This window comes from Jaculus jaculus, chromosome 15 (genome assembly GCF_020740685.1).
Source record: "Jaculus jaculus isolate mJacJac1 chromosome 15, mJacJac1.mat.Y.cur, whole genome shotgun sequence".
NCBI lineage: Eukaryota > Metazoa > Chordata > Mammalia > Rodentia > Dipodidae > Jaculus > Jaculus jaculus.
Genome location: NC_059116.1, coordinates 8,149,535 through 8,166,238, shown reverse-complemented (window position 1 = coordinate 8,166,238; position 16,704 = coordinate 8,149,535). Strand labels below are relative to the sequence as shown.

Here is a 16,704-nt window from a genome sequence, read left to right as displayed (position 1 = left end):
CAAGATTTTTTTTTTTCTTTATGAAAAGGAATTTTGACAGAGGAGCACGCTGTCCTTTTAAAAATACAAGTAAGTTCTTTGCACAGGAAATTGGCTTAATGTAACTTTCAGTGGACGCATTTGAGAATTTTGACTTTTCAAAGTGTATTCGAGCGAATTTGCAGGCAGCCTGATGCATTCTTTCTAGCTGTGTAACTTGTGGTGGGTACGCCCTTCTTCCACTCCGTGTATTAAGGAAAATGCACCTGATTTTAACTTACTAGTTTTTTTTTTTTTAACCCCACTTTTAACCTTTCAGCATCGCGGGAGGAAGTAGACTGGTATTAACAATACTTCATAAATAATGTGCCTCGTGAAATAAAGATCCGAAAGGAATTTGAATAGAAATTTCCTGCATTTCATGCCAAGGGGGAGACACCAGAATCAAGCGCTCCTCGTGACCGAAGACACCCCTCATCCAAGAATGCTAAGAACAGCCAATAAAATAGCAGAATTGTAACTATTCTCTCCCCCCCCCCCCGCACCCTCGCCTTTGGGGCCGTGGGGCGGGAGCTGTTGGTGCCCGCAGCTTTTCCTCGGGCAAGGATGGCGCACGCGGGGACCACCGGGTACGATAACCGGGAAATCGTGAGGAACTACATCCACTATAAGCTGTCGCAGAGGGGCTACGCGTGGGATGCTGGCGACGTGGGCTCGGCGACCCCGGGAGCCACCCCCGCGCCGGGCATCTTCTCCTCCCAGCCTGGGAACGACACCACATCGGCCGTGCCCCGGGATCCAGCAGCCAGGACCTCGCCGCCGCCGGCCGCGGCCGCCCCCGCCGGGCCTCTGCCTGGCCCGGTCCCACCTGTGGTCCACCTGACCCTCCGCCAGGCCGGCGATGACTTCTCCCGCCGCTACCGCCGCGACTTCGCCGAGATGTCCAGCCAGCTGCACCTGACGCCCTTCACCGCGCGGGGGCGCTTCGCCACGGTGGTGGAGGAGCTGTTCCGGGACGGGGTGAACTGGGGGCGGATCGTGGCCTTCTTTGAGTTCGGCGGGGTCATGTGTGTGGAGAGCGTCAACCGGGAGATGTCACCCCTGGTGGACAACATCGCCCTGTGGATGACTGAGTACCTGAACCGGCACCTGCACACCTGGATCCAGGATAACGGAGGCTGGGTAGGTGCATGTCTCTGATGGGACGGGGCTGGGGGGCTTTTGGGCCTGGGGGTGCTGAGATGCCCCGGTTGGGGTGTGGGGTGGTCTCTGGGTTCAAAGGTGGACCGTTAAGCCAGTGAGATAAAAATCGGGTTGCTAACTTTTCCTCTCCAACCTCCACCCCACCTTGCTCTGGAACGGAGCGCAACCCTGGCCAACCCACTGCCCAGCGGTGGGATGTCGAAACACGTTTCAGCCTAAGGATTTGGGCCTGCGTGGGACCCCCTTCAGGGCTTCTCAGAGTTGCTTGGTCTGAGGAGCTTGTTGAAATTGGAGGGGGGGTTGGGGTGCTTCAGAGACTGCTCAGCAAGCAGAACTCCAGGGTTGGGTCTGCACCTTGCGCTTTGTAAGGTTGCCCAGTGAATTCCTCTGTGCCCCAACATTTGAAAACGGTTGCCCAACTGGATGAACACTCCCCACCAGAGAACCGAGGCACGCTTTTTTTTCCCTGATCCCCTTGGGAACATTTTCCCAAGAAGAAAACCAGGATAGCCCCTTTCCCTTGAAACCATAGCTATGCTTGGAAAGAGGCAAGTTGGCATTCACTGAAGTTCATGGAATCTATCCAACCTGCGTCCCGTTCCCGGCGAGCGCGTTGTATGGGCATCTTGAGGAACAGTAGGTATGGGCACTTGACCCCGTCAGTGAAAGGGTCTTACCACTCCAGATTCCCCACCTAAAACCCACTGCAGAACAAACCGGCCTCTCGGGTGGCTGTGTACAGGGGGGTCACTTTTCACTCAGGAGGGCCTCAGGCCCTGGCTGCAGTTGGCATGACTAATCTCCTGTTGATAGCTCCCAAGGCCATCGGTGAGGTCATTATTTTCTGGTACCTTGCTAGGTAGAGCTTCCAGTATTTGAGTGGACACTTCTATTTTTTCCATGATTCTCTGGGGACAGGGGACAGATCTTGAGACTTGAGGCTTGTTACTAATATCTTTGCCTTATATAGGAATTGATTAAGTTTTTAAAAAATTAATAATTGTCTGACTTTTTTTTCAAAAAGAAGACTTTGTTTTAATCTGAAGAATTGTGTTTGATAAAGGCTTGCATTTCAGTCCTGCTTGTTATAGTCTCTGGGGGAGAATGAGTAACATTCTTTTCACAGGACCTAACAGAAACAGAATGTCTGTAATTGACCACACGTGAACTAAATGTCAAGAAGCATAATACGTGTTTTTACTGTGATTTACAAAATGTGTTAATATCAGGGATCCAAGAAAACAAAAAGCCTGAGAAAAGTAAATGATTGATGTGAACATCTGATCTTATTTCACCAACTTTAACAAAATATTGATGCCACAGTTCAGTGTTTAAAAGTAAAATTAACTAAGATATTCCAAGTTAAAAATCTCTGAAATTTAAATGCTCTGTGTGAATTTTCCCATTTGTTGAGATGCCATATGATCAAAAAAAATTTTTTTTTAAATTATGGAAGAATTGGTTGAAGGATGAGGTTGTTTCTGTTAAATGTTTGGTTAAGTAGGTGGTTGATGTTTTGCCACAGTATCCAGAGCAGGAGGAACTTCTGGACTCCAAAACCTTTCTTTTAAAACCAAAGTAAAACTGACTTACTAGTTTTACGATTTCATGTTTTTGTGAAAAAAAAAAAAAACTTTAAGTTATTTTTCTTTGTACTTGGTAGACATCCAAGGTAGAAACTGTGTGGTATTAGCTATGGGGTGAATGAAAAGGTAGGGAGATCATACCTCCACTTGTGTGTGATAGGAGTCTAGACCTCACCAGACCTTCATCATTGAGCTGTAGGATGTTGACAGCTTGTCCAGCTGAGGTTTCTTTTCGGATGGAGCATGTGTGTTTCTGTGTTCAGTCAGGTTTTTGGTGGAGAGCCTGTTTTGGTGGTCAGCAGGTATCTGAGGTTGATAAAAGGACAGGCTGCATTTTATGATGCCAAACCACAATGACGTACTGTAGAACACGATAAGAAATTCCTTGACAAAGCCCCGTGTGCTAAACATGAATCATCTCATGCCATGAAAGAATGAGGGTAAAACATGTAATCGCTTTCAGAACAACACATAGATGGATGGCTATATAGGAAAACAAAGACATTTGGCAAAAAAAAAAAAAAAAGTGTACAGGTATCAGGAAATGCAATCACCTGTAACATTTGGAGTAAAGGTGGTAGTCATTGGAGGAATAAGTGACGTGCTCTCACTTCAATCGCACCTTGGGTCGATAATCTACATTTTATGTTAGGCATTGGGCATATCGATTCAGATTCGCACTGGTGGGGATTACAGCGCAGTCTGTGTTGCATTGTACCGTGTGGTCTTCATGACAAGGGCAAAGTTTCAGAAGAGAGGTTATTTCCTGACGGGATGCAGAGGTGGCTGCTGTCCTCCAGGCTCAGTGGATTGGCTCCCCTGTATGGCACACTTGAGGTCACTCTGTACTTTCTGCTGCAAAGCCAGAGCTGGCTGAGGAAGACTTGGGTCTGTGATTCATAATCTGGAGAAAGCAGTCCTACCAATGACCAGCCTCAGATAGATGGTCCAAAGAGTTTGCAATTTAAGTAATGACTAAAGACGTCACTGGGCTCAGAGCAGGGTGTGGCTTTATCCCTAATTTTGAGTAAGGAGCTGTGTGCCATTCAGAGAAGGAGTGAGCTGTGGGAGAGCAGCAGTTTGTAGAAATGTCTTAGGACACATAGAGCAACCTTGGTGCTCTGGGAGCTTCTCAAGGCCGGCAGACCTCACAGCTCTCCCTGTGCTCTGGCCCAGAGTCTGTGCTTGGTGTGTGCACCAGAGCCCCAGAGGCTGGCGGCGTCCTTCAGGCACCTCTTTCCACCGGCCGCCCGCCCAGGCCCAGAGCGTTACCTGGAATCCCATTGCCCAGATGCCCCCCAGCGTGACCTGACCCTAGGGAGAATTAGAATTTGAGAAGGAAGGAGAGATAGAAGGTAAATGACTCTAATTCCAGTTCTGTCAGGAATGTTTTTCAAGGTAATTATGCAGTTCATGTAATTGTCACTGGTCCTTCTAAAGTACGATCATCTCCTACTTCAATCCAAGGAAAGATATTTGCTCTTTCTGTTTCTTTTTTTTTTTAATTAAACTTTATTTATATTCACAAGGAGCAAGACAGGGAGAGAGAGAGACAGAGAAAGAGAGAGAGAGAGAGAGAGAATGAGAATGCTAGGACCTCCTGCCACCGCAAACAGATTCCAGACCCATACACCGCATTGTGTATCTGACTTTACGTGGGTACTGGGGAATCAAACCAGGTCTGTCGGGCTTCTCAAGCAAGCACCTTTGACCTCTGGGTCATCTCTCCAGCACCTCTCTCTGGTTTTTAATATGCATGTGTGTATGAGTGCATGAACACAAGTGTGAAAGTACATGTAGAGCAAGTGGTTGACAGTGGATGTCTTCCTCGATCACTTTCTACCATAGTTTTTGAGACAGGGTCACTCGATGAACCCAGAGCTCACCGATTTGGCCACTCTAGCTCCAAGTCTGCACCCAGTGTTGGTTTGGGAAGCACGTGCTACCACATCTGGCATCTTACATGGATGGTGGGGATCTGAACTCAGGCTTCCATCCTTGTGCATCACGTGCTCTGTAGGCTGAGCCATCTCCCCGTCTCTGAGATTCCCTCTCATGTCTCTGTACACCTGAACCCATGTCACAGTGCCCATATGGAGGCAGGAGGACAACCTGGAATGTTGTTGGTCCTGCCTTCCACCTTACTTGAGTAAGGGCCTCTTCTAGATCAGCACAGCAGTCACCAGGCTGGTCGGGCTACCAGCTTGTGTGTGCGTGTGTGTGTGTGTGTGTGTGTGTGTGTGTGTGTGTGTGTGAGGGTTCTTCTGTCTCTGTCATCCGTCTCATTGTAGAGTTTGCGGGGATTACAGACACCTGACAGTATTCAACATCGTACATGTGTTCTGGGATACGAACTTAGGTTCTCATGCTGGTGCAGCAAGCCCTTTACGCCTAAGAGTCAGTCTTTTTTGGGGGTGGGGGCTTTGCGTGTATAGAGTATGTGAGGTGTGGTGGTGGTGTGATGTGTGCACTGTCACGTACCTACCTGCATGTGCAATGCGTGCGCCCTGTGAGCACGTGTGTAGAGGTCGGAGGAGAACGTCAAGTACCCTCCTCCTTTCTCCAAGCCGCCCGTTTCCTCGCGTCTGAGTCACTCAACCCAGAGCTGCTGCTCTCGCTTTTTCGTTCAATGCTCAGCAAGCCCCAGCGATTCTCTAGTCTCCCCCTCGCACTCCCCACAGAACTAAGGTTGCACATGTGTGTGGCCACACCCAGCTGTGGATGTAGGTGCAGGGGAATCCGACGTAGGAGGTCTAGGGTCCTCTCCAGTCCTCCTGCGTGTGCATCGAGAGTCCTTAACCACTGAGCCATCTCCCAGCCCCGAGATTCACTCTCTTAACAGCTTTATTAGTTACTGTTTTATTACCTCTTAACAGTTTAACTTCTCTAAATGAGTTTATTGACTCCAGTTGCTTTGAGACAAAGGGACTCAAGCAAGCAAAAGACTGGGAGCTGGGGCCGATTGATGGTGAAGGATAATTGTTAGTGCCTTCTAAACAGAGGTGGGCTGACTCCCTTCTCAGGAGAAAGATGCTCGCCCTGGGATGGACCAGACGTCTTAGGCAGGAGCATGTAGGTGGCTCGCTTCAACCACTTGGTGAGGTGGCTTATTTATTTGTTCATTTTTATCTTTTGGTGTTTGTGGTTTTGGGAAGATAGGAACTTACTTCTCCACACCCAGTGGAGGTCATCTTTGTTCTTATAAAGTAGGCATTAGGCAGTTTCTGTTTTCTGAAGACCATTTCGGTCTGGCAGAGCATTTGAGTAACTGGAGAGTGGTCTCTTCTCTGCTGTGTTCAGGGGACATGAAAGAGCCTCGGCTTTCTCCTGGCCGAGGAGCAGCTGCTTACTGGCCAATTTTGGCAGCAAGATAGCAGGATTAAAAATAGCATTGCGATGATCTAGTCTTAAATAATACATCCAATGATGAACTTTCCTTGGGAAAGTGCATCTTTCTGTCTGCTAAGAGTCACATGACCCCTTTCAATAATTTATTTTGTAGAAAAAAAAATGCATCATTGCTCTTAGAGTTTTCAGTCACATGCTCCTGAATGAGTGGGTTTCTGAGCCTTCATGAATGTTTTTAGTCCAGTCAGTTCTTGTTTCTGTTTTAGGGTTTTTGCCGCTATTATTATGATGATGATTATGGTTATTTCTTTGTGGAGAGGGAGAGAATGAGAATGGGCACACTTGGGCCTCTTGCCACTGTAAACAAACTCCAGATGCATGTGCCACTTTATGTGCCTGGCTTTGCATGGGTACTGGGCTGGCAGACTTTGCAAGCAAGTACCTTAAGCTCTGAGCCATCTCCCCAGGACTTTTGTTGTTATTTGATTCATTTGTGCATCCTTCTACTTTTAGAAGGGTTTTCTGGTGAGAAGAAAATGCCGATTTTAGCCATCCTTGATTGAACCAGTATGCACTAGATTCCTTCAATGTCATAGGCCACACCTACCCTATCAGGTAGCAGAAAGGCACAGAAAGGAAAAACAAAAGAATTCTTACGATTGTTTTGTTACCTCTCTTCCCAGTCCTGTTCTATGCTTTGGAGGGTGACACAGCCACCCATGAAACAGCACAGGTGGGTGCTTCCTGTACTAACAGGGGATGTGTCCTGTGCACTTGCTTTTAGGGACATGTCTAAACAGTAATTTAGCTAAGCAGTGCTTTATTTAGTCAGCATTTCTATTAGAAAATAACACTATTTTTGTTATATACAAGTAGAAAGATTTCTTCTCTCCCACCCAGACGTTTACTATATTTGAGGTTCAAAGGTTCTGTTAAGCCTTTTTTTTTTTTCTATTTCAAATTGTATGTATTTGCAAGGAGACAGAGAGAAAGAGAGAGAAGAAAGACACATAGAGAGAGAATGGGCACGCCAGGGCCTCTAGCTACTGCAAACAAACTCCATTCACATGTGCCCCTTGTGCATCTGGCTTACACGGGCCCTGTGGAATTGAACCTGGGTCCTTTGGTTTTTCAGGCAAATGCCTTAACCACTAAGCCATCTCTCTGGCCCCCTCTTTGTTTGAGGTAGGGTCTTGCTCTAGCCAGGGCTGACCTGGAATTCACTATGTCGTCTCAGGGGGGCTTTGAACTCACAGTGAAACTCCTACCTTAGTCTGGGATTACCTTTTATTTGTATGTTTGTTTGTTTATTTATTTCTTTATTTCCTTATTTTGGTTTTTAGAGGTAGGATCTCACTGTAGCTCAGAATGACCTGGAATTCACTATGTAGTCTCAGGGTGGCCTGTAACTCATGGTGATCCTCCTACTTCTGCCTCCCGAGTGCTGGGATTAAAAGCGTGCACCACCATACCCAGTTTACCTTTTTAAGGTAATCTAATATCACCTTATTTTTAATCACCACGTCCCCCAATGACATATCCACTTGGCGAGTTTCCTGTCTTGTGAGGTTTGTCTTTCATTCCTCTTGGTTGGATTCAAATGATATGAACGCTTGACGTCCAAGGAGGATGGGTGGTGAAGTCATTCAGGGGTTAAGGAAGTTTCCAGCATGCAAGGTGACAAGTCTCACATGTGTCAGCTCCTGGATTATGTTGGGGGCCTTGCCTCTAGCCTGGATGAACTCACAGGCTAGGATTTTTGGTGTCTTGATAAACTCATAGCAACTATGAGCCCCACAAGCGAGACCCTGGACTCCAAGATTCAGAAGGCAAAGGAAGATCAATCAATGTGTCACCTTGCGTGGACTTCCGCCTTTGTCTAGAAAAGTGATTTCCAAGCATATTGCTGTCCATGTGTGCATTAGGCCTGATTTAAAATTTAAAATGCCACAAAGCGCACACGTGGGCTTAACAGAACTGAAAGGCAGGGGGATTTCCCTTTTTAAATAGTAACGCATTAAACACTGTTTATGCACATTGTGCAGACTTAATAAACACCGGGGTGCTGTTTTTAAAGAACTTCACTAATACTCTTTCTGTAGGCAAGCGAGGCTCCTTCTAGAACTCCAGAACGTGGTAGCAGAAGAAGCCTTTCCACATGCCTTCTTGAGAGTGTGCAGAAAAGTCCAAGTGGTGTTGGAATGAAAACGGGCCCTCCTTCTTTGAGAGAGTAGAAAAACCTTCTGTTTTTGCTTTGGTTTAGGTCCCCGTTGTATTCCGTTATCAGATGTTTCTCTTCTGAAATGTGATTTACAATTTATAGGCATTCGAAGCTCATTGCAACACAGTGTTCCCCATGCCGCAGTCTGTGGTCTGGTACTCACCCTCTTTCCTTTATAGGTAGTGTTTATTTAATATATATCTATATATAATTTATTTATTTATTTGGAAGATAAAGAGAAAGAAAAAAGGAAAGAAAGAAAGAAAGATAGAAAGACACAGGCATAGAAAGAGCAAATGGGCGCACCAGGGCCTCCAGCCACAGCAAATGAACTCCAGATGCGTGCGCCCCCTTGTGCATCTGGCTAACGTGAGTACTAGGGAATCAAGCCTGGGTCCTTAGGCTTCACAGACAAGCTCCTTAACTGCTAAGCCTTCTCTCCAGCCCCCGCCCTCTTTCTTTACGTGGAGATGGTAAAAACTTCTGAAGTTAAGAAACTTCTTCTTTTCTCTCTACAAGTACTTCTGGAGATGGAAGTTCTGATAGAAACCCAATTCTACAGTGCCAACCTTGCCCTTCGGCGGCTATGAGGTTGTGATTATCATGTCTGTTTCTCCAGAGGTTTTCTCAGGTCCCCACCCCAAGTACAGATCCTGGAGAAAATCAGCAAGGTATCTAGATTCATTTCATTTCTAAAATTTGTGTTATTCTTTATTTTCTCTTGATTTTTCAAGCTAGGGTCTCATTGTAGTCCATGCTGACCCGGAATTCGCTATGTAGTCTCAGGGTGGCCCCAAACTCACAGCGATCCTCCTACCTCTGCCTCCCGAGTACTGGGTTTAAAGACGTGCACCACCATGCTGTATCTAGATCTTGTGGGAGCCAGCAGAGAGGGGATCTCCCCAGAGCTGAAATGGACCCCTTTCCACTCTAGCTTTGAGACAGGCAGCTGGGCAGGGAAAAAATTTCCGGCATGTTTTATTCCTTCCTGCCATAGACCATTGATTCTAACTCTGAGCCAACGAAAAGTGTTCACTGGTACAGTTTTGACTTGCTGCGCTTGCTGCCATACAAAACTGTGGGGCTTTACATGAGCTTTACACACATTTTGAGTAAATAAACTAAAATAACTTGTAGTGAGGACTACTTCCCCAAACACTCTTCAAGATGTTAAAAAGCAAATCTTGAGCTGGGGCATCGCTCGCTTGGTAGAGTGCTTGCCCAGCAGGCACAAAGGTCCGGGTTCCATCATCAGTATAATCTCACTGCCATGGACGTGGTCACTGGTTTGATTCTCTGTGAGTTCCTTGGGAAGTCGAATACATTCCACAAAGAGGTTAACTGTGGAACACATCTTCTCTTACAGATCACATGTGCCTCAATGGGGAAAAAAGTCTCTATTAAGAAAATGTAGGGGCTGGAAACATGGCTTCGTAGTTAAGGCATTTGCCTGTGAAGCCTAGGGACCCAGATTTGATTTCCCAGGACCCACGTAAACCAGATGCACAAGGTGGCACATGCATCTGGAGTTTGCAGTGGCTAGAGGCCCTGGCATGCCCATTCTCTCTCTTTCCCTCTCTCTCTCTCTCTCTCTCTCTCTCTCTCTCTCTCTCTCTCTCTCTCTCTCTCTCTCTTTCTCTTGCAAAATAAATAAATAACAACGTGACCTGGTGTGGTGGTGAATGCCTTTAATCCCAGCACTTGGGAGGTCAAGGTAAGGGGATCATTGTGAGTTTGAGGCCAGCCTGAGACTATATAATGAATTCCAGGTTAGCCTGGGCTAGAGTGAGACCCTACCTTGAAAAACAAAACAAACAAACAAGAAAGAAAGTAAGGAAGAAAGAAAGAAAGAAAGAAAGAAGGAAATTGTATTTCCATTCCACTGCTTATTTTCGCTTTGTAATTTCAAGGACAGAACCATATCCCTTTTTAGTTAATAATCAACTCTCTGGGGCTCCAGTGTGATGAGTCAGAAGCTTATGATCAACTCTGCTCCACTCTTTACTACATCCCCCAAAACAACTCGAGACCCCTTGGTGTCAGGTGAAGTTTATTTGTACAAGGGAGACTTTTTTTTTTTTTCCCTATTGTGACCAATACATATCTTTCCTTATGACAGTTCCAATTTCTGTATTTCTCCATTTTCAGCTGTCAAAAAAGGACAGTTAAACTGCAAAGGAAGAGTCATGGACAGTTTACAACCTTAATGCTAGAAGCTCCAAAGAAGAGATCAGCATTATAAGCTGTCTTTTTGCCTTTTTCTAGCTCTTCCCAGCAAATAACTAAGATTTCTTCTGCTCTATAACAGGATGGATTTTATATCTGTGTTATCTGAAATTGAATTGCAGCCAACGATTCCTCCCAGTTGCATTAGAATTTTCCAGAAGAATATGAAAGAAATGCTCAGTCCTCTTAATCCAATATCTATCTAGTCTATAATACTAACCCTTATTACCATTAGGACAGGAGTAAAATCAATTAGGAATTACGCCAGCGACTTCAGGTACTGATGTATCCCTTTGGCTGGGGAGGATGAGCAATTCCAAAAAGGATGGCAGCTTTGGATTTAAAGGTTCAGGACAGGGCTGGGGGGACAGCTCAGCAAATAAAGCACTTGTCATTGCAAGCAGGAGACCACGGGTTCAAATCCTCAGAACCCACGTTACAAGTCCAGGCTGTCTTCCAGCATTTCCTTAATGAGCTCTTGACAGTATCTTAAACACACACACACACACACACACACACACACACACACACACACGTATATATGTCATATATATACATATATATGACACTGAAAACAGAGAAGAGGTTTAAAAGAATTTTACAATGAAATTATAGCTACATTGAGATGGAGCCGGTTTCTAAACATTAGAGTAGCAATTTAAGAATCAAATGTTCTTAAAGGAAAGAAAGAAAGAAAGAAAGAAAGAAAGAAAGAAAGAAAGAAAGAAAGAAGGAAAGAAAGAAAGAAAGAAAGAGGCTCTGAAGGGATGGCTTAGCAGTTAAGGCACTTGCCTGCAAAGCCAAAGGATCCTGGTTCAATTCTCCAGGACCCACATAAGCCAGATGCACAAGGGCACATGCATCTGAAGTTTGTTTGTAGTGGCTGGAGGCCCTAAAATGCCCATTCTCTCTTTCATAAATAAATAAAATATATTTTAATTTTTTGTTTATTTTTATTTATTTATTTGAGAGCAACAGAGAGAGAAAGGGAGAGAGAGAGAAAGAAAGAGAGAGTGGCCTCCAGCCACGCAAACAAAATCCAGGCGCAAGTGCCCCCTTGTGCATCTGGCTAACATGGCTCCTGGGGAATTAAGCCTTGAACCAGGGTCCTTAGGCTTCACAGGGAAGCCCTTAACTGCTAAACCATCTCTCTAGCCCTAAAATATATTTAAAAAAAAAAAAAAGAAAAGAAAAGAGTGGTTGGAGAAATGGCTTAGCAGTTAAGGTACTTACCTGTGAAGTCTAAGGATTCAGGTTTAATTCCCCACTAATCATGGAATCCAGATGCACAAGGCGGTGCATAAGTCTGGAGTTAATTTGCAGTGGCTAGAGGCCCTGGTGCACCCATTTTCTCTCTCTCAAATAAATCAATAAAATATTAAAAATAGAATAAAATGTTCTGAGAAAGCCTAAGGAAAAGGAGCAGTTGAGTTCCAATACCCAGGGCAGTGATGGACACTCAGAGGATGTGGGGTTCAGGGAAGCAAGCACACTATCTATTTTCACTGATTGCACATTTCTTGAGGACCCACTATGTGCAAAGCTCGATCCTAGGTGTTTCAGTTAAGAGTGTATGGCAGTGTTCAGCTGCAAGGAGAGGGGCTGAGCCTCACCTGTAAACTGCGGCAATCCTGGGCGATCTTCCATGGGTAGGAACCCGATCCAGCTGGGAGGTAATGATGAAGACTTTCATGTGGGAGAGGATTTTGAGGCAAACTTTGGAGAACAAGTAAGAGGTGTGGAGAGAGAGCATTTAAAAATTTTATTTTATTACTTATCTGAGAGAGGCAGATAGAGAGAATGGGCATGCCCGAGCCTCTAGCCACTGCAAATGAGCTATAGACATATGTGCCAACTTGTGCGTCTTGCTTTACGTGGGTGCTGGGGAATTGAACCAGGATCCTTAGGTTTCGCAGGCAAGTGCCTTGACCACTAAGAAATCTCTCCAGCCCTAAGAGAGCTTTTTTTTTTTTTTTAATAAAGACACTGGGATCCAGAGCAATAGAGCGGGCAGGGATGTGTGAGGTATTCAGGGAGTTGAGGGGTCTAACTGGATTAGGGACTGAGTACTTTGTGCAGGGAAGAACTTCCTTTGAGAATGCATTCTTCGGCGCTAAATTGAGAGATTTGTGTTTGACTTGGTAGATTATGAAACAGGGCAGGATGTGTGTCTGAGGAATACTGATGCTGGTGGAGGCTGGATGAAGGAGGCCAGATAGGAGTGTGAACTACTAATGGGATGGGGGATGGGAAGGGCTGGTTAGGTGTGGGGGATGGTGTAGAAATAGAACCAAAAGATTGGGAAGAGACCTTGAGGAACGAGGAAGGGAAAGAACGAGAAGACTCGATACACACCAGCTAGATGAAAAAACAATATACTTCCAGAGGGGAAAAAAAGATTAATAACTATTGTAAATGTGGTGGTGAGTTTAAATTGGGACATTTTCAACTTGCAAAATCTCTCCTTGCAATGGATAATTTTTTTATAAAACATATAAACAAAACACTAGGCATTTTCTTTTGTTTCTATCAAACACTAATGAATCTGGATATAAATGACAGGCAAATATAAACGCATTAAGAGAACTAGGGAAACATCTGACTAGGAGAAGTTGGACACCCAGAACACCTCCAATGTGATATTTTACTAGCCGATTCCCACGCTAAACAGACACTGTATATACCTATTACTACTTGAGGTGCCACCTTGAATTTTATAGGATAAATAAGTTCATAATGAAATCCCAGGGACGGTCAAAGTCCCTTGGTTTTGTAAAGCAATGTCTGGGCCACAAGTGGAGGGTCTTATTTATTTATTTATTTATTTATTTATTTGTTTATTTATTTGAGAGTGACAGACACAGAGAGAAAGACAGATAGAGGGAGAGAGAGAGAATGGGCGCACCAGGGCTTCCAGCCTCTGCAAACGAATTCCAGACGTGTGCGCCCCCTTGTGCATCTGGCTAATGTGGGACCTGGGGAACTGAGCCTCGAACCGGGGTCCTTAGGCTTCACAGGCAAGCGCTTAACCCCGAAGCCATCTCTCCAGCCCAAGTGGAGGGTCTTAACAGGCTTGTAGAACAATGCAAACTAAGCTCAAGTTGAATTACTGAGGACAGACTGGTCGTGGGAAACTCTGCTCCAAACAGTTAAGCTTCAGGATAATCACACAGTTCAGTCTGTGCAGGTCTAGTGAGGATCACCTCATGCTAGAGGCAGTCATAGGAGACTGGAGAATCGGCGGTAGCTATAAGGACCGCTCTAAGCAATGAAAGAAGCAAGAGGGAAATGGACGTGATGTAAAGGAAAAGGCATTATATAACCCAGCTCAATTTTCTTGAGTTTCAGATTCTTTAAAATATTTTAATTTTAACTTTTTAAGTTATTTTAGAGAAAGCAAGAGAGGGGGCGGGGAGAGAATGGGTGTACCAGGGCCTATAGTCACTAAACAAACTCCAGATGCATGTACCACTTTGTGTATCTGGCTTTATGTGGGTACTGAGGAATCGAACCCAGGTCATTTGTTGGGCATTGCTGGCAAGCACTTTAACTGATGTGCCATCTCTTCAGCCCACTGTTTATACCTTTTTTTTTTTAATGAGAGAGAGAGAAGTGGCATGCCTGTGCCTCCAGCCAGTGCAATTAAATTCCAGACGCTTGCTCTACCTTGTGTGTAAGTGCGACCTTGCTTATGTGGGGCCTGGAAAGTTGAACATAGGTCTATAGGCTTCCTAGGCAAGCCCTTTACCTGCTAAGCCATCTCTCCAGCCCTGTTTATACCTTTTTATTGTTGTTTATTTTTATTTATTTATTTGAGAGACAGACAGAAAGAGGCAGATATATATATAGAGAGTGGGCGTGCCAGGGCCTCCAGCCAGTGCAAATGAGCTCCAGACACGTGCGCCCCCTTATGCTTCTGGCTAACGTGGGTCCTGGGGAATCGAGCCTCGAACCGGGGTCCTTAGGCTTTCCAGACAAGCACTTAACAGCTAAGCCATCTCTCCAGCCCTGTTTATACCTTTTTTTTTTTTTTTAACAGAGATTGACCTGAGAAAGCATATCATTCATATCTAAAGGCAACTCTTCAGTATTTTGCTTCATATTAAACACTGAACAGATAGATATTAGTCCTTCAGGTCTAGGACTGTAAGTCAGTTGTTAGTGTAGGGTGTCTGTCTAAGCAGGCAAAAAAGCTGGGTTCCCTTGCAACATACCACGTAAATCTGGCATGGTTGTGTATGCCAATAATACTGGAAGTTGGGAAGGGAAGGGGGGAGGATCAAAAGTTCAGGGTCATCCTCAGCTACACAGTGAGTGTGAGGCCAGCCTGGATGACATTAGACCCCAGAAAAGCAAAGAAGAGGTGTTAGTCCTAGAATGCTGACGTTAGACACCTGGCTGTCACATCCTACCTGTCTACAGAAAGGCTGTGTACTGTATACATAAGCGTATCTGTCCCCGATCGTGTACATCCTGAAATCTGAGATTATGGATCACCCTGTCATCGAAGGCAGCCAGGCTGTGTGCAGCGTGGTGACTCAGATATTAAAAGCCTAGCGTAGAAATCATAGACAGGAGTGACCCTCGAGTCCCCCAGTCAAAACCAGCAGCCAGCTGGAACCCGAAGACATCACTTCGCGAGCATTCCCAGAGGCGAGAGAACCCAGGTCTTCCTGTCTGAAGACGCTGACCAATAGGAAGGCCGCCGGAGCTGTGGCAGATCAGACTACTGGCCGCGACAGCTCTGGCAGTGTTGGCGCGCTCTCTGCGTTCTGCCCAAGCCAGCCTCGCAGCCCAATCTGTGTGGTTTTGAGGACGGGCGGAATTCGTACTTGGAGAACCCCCATCTCTTGGCATCAAACAAACTCCAAGCCTTATTGCTCGTGGCTCGTCGTCTGTTTGAGAAGGATCGTAGGATTTGTTTACTTGTAATGAGGCCTGACCATCCTTCTCTAGGGGCTTTTCAAAAAAGATGGATCTGTCAGCTTCCAGGTTTGTCCCCATGAATGAAACCACAGACAAATTCTCTTCGGTCTCCCATCCCCCCCCGCCTGTCTCCTTCCATGACCATCTGTGCCTTATGTCCCTGCGCCAACCCCTCTTCGAGTGGCTTATCTTTGAGTGAACTCAGAAACTTCAAATCATAAAGGACACCCAGATAATTGGCCTGCTCTCCAACTCTGTCCTCTGTGTGGCTGCCAGGTTCCTCCTTAATGAATACATCCAGTGACAGAGGGATTCTTGAGCTTGTCCTTATCCGTGAGAAAATGAGCCCCCTCCCCCTGCTTCGTAACCGTGTGCATCGCAGGGGGAGAATACGACAGCCCGTGCACAAGCTTTCTCTGAGAGTAGTTTTCTTCCCTATAAATGATACTTTGAGAATACAGTGAAGGGTTATTACTTTTCTGTTTCATGCTTGGCCTGAGTGTGAATATCACACAAACAGTCCCTGCAAATCAGTAGCTAAACACGCTCTGTCTGCTTAATGCAAGTGCTAAATGTTGGGCTCAATTAAAAATTAACTGATGAAGTTTTGTGGCATTGGAATCTGAAAATCCCTTTTGTGGGGTATATTTCAAGGGCATGACCAATGAATCAATTAGTGTTTTTGAAAATATAGAAAATGGGGGGGGGATTTGATATGAATGAAGGTACTTTTGCCTTAAAACCTCTACCTGTTTGGTGTGGGAGAGTACTGAAAAACAGCGTCCTGGATATCGTTGTTTAGAACCCACATATGTTTCTACATTTTGCCTGGAGTGAATGTTGTTTTTTAATTTGGTCTTACAATTAAAGGTCATAAAAACGAGAGATCAGTTATTTACATGACAGTTTTAAAGGAGGGAGGGAGAGAGAGAAGTTGGGCATGCCAGCTTCTTCCACTGCAAATGAACTCCAGATGCATGCACCACTTTTAAATTTTTTGTTTATTTTTATTTATTTGAAAGTGACAGAGAGAGAAAGAGGGAGATACAGAGAGAGGGAGAGAGAGAGAGATAGAGGGAGAGAGAGAGAGAATGTGCACGCCAGGGCCTCTAGCCACTGCAAACGAACTCCAAACACGTGCGCCCCCTTGTGCATCTGGCTAACGTGGTTCCTGGGGAATGGAGCCTCGAACTGGAGGTCCTTAGGCTTCACAGG

The 16,704-nt window shown here is 45.4% G+C and overlaps 1 protein-coding gene across 1 annotated transcript in view; it reads left to right on the top strand.

Moving 5' to 3' along the window:
- The window catches only part of Bcl2 (BCL2 apoptosis regulator), a 223,062-nt gene continuing 206,358 nt past the window's right edge, over positions 1-16,704 (top strand). Inside the window, exons 1-2 of the mRNA XM_004654790.2 lie at positions 1-69; positions 299-1,161. Of these exons, the coding sequence (XP_004654847.1) occupies positions 586-1,161 (576 nt within the window). The 5' untranslated portion in view covers positions 1-69; positions 299-585. The remainder of the gene's footprint in view (positions 70-298; positions 1,162-16,704) is intronic.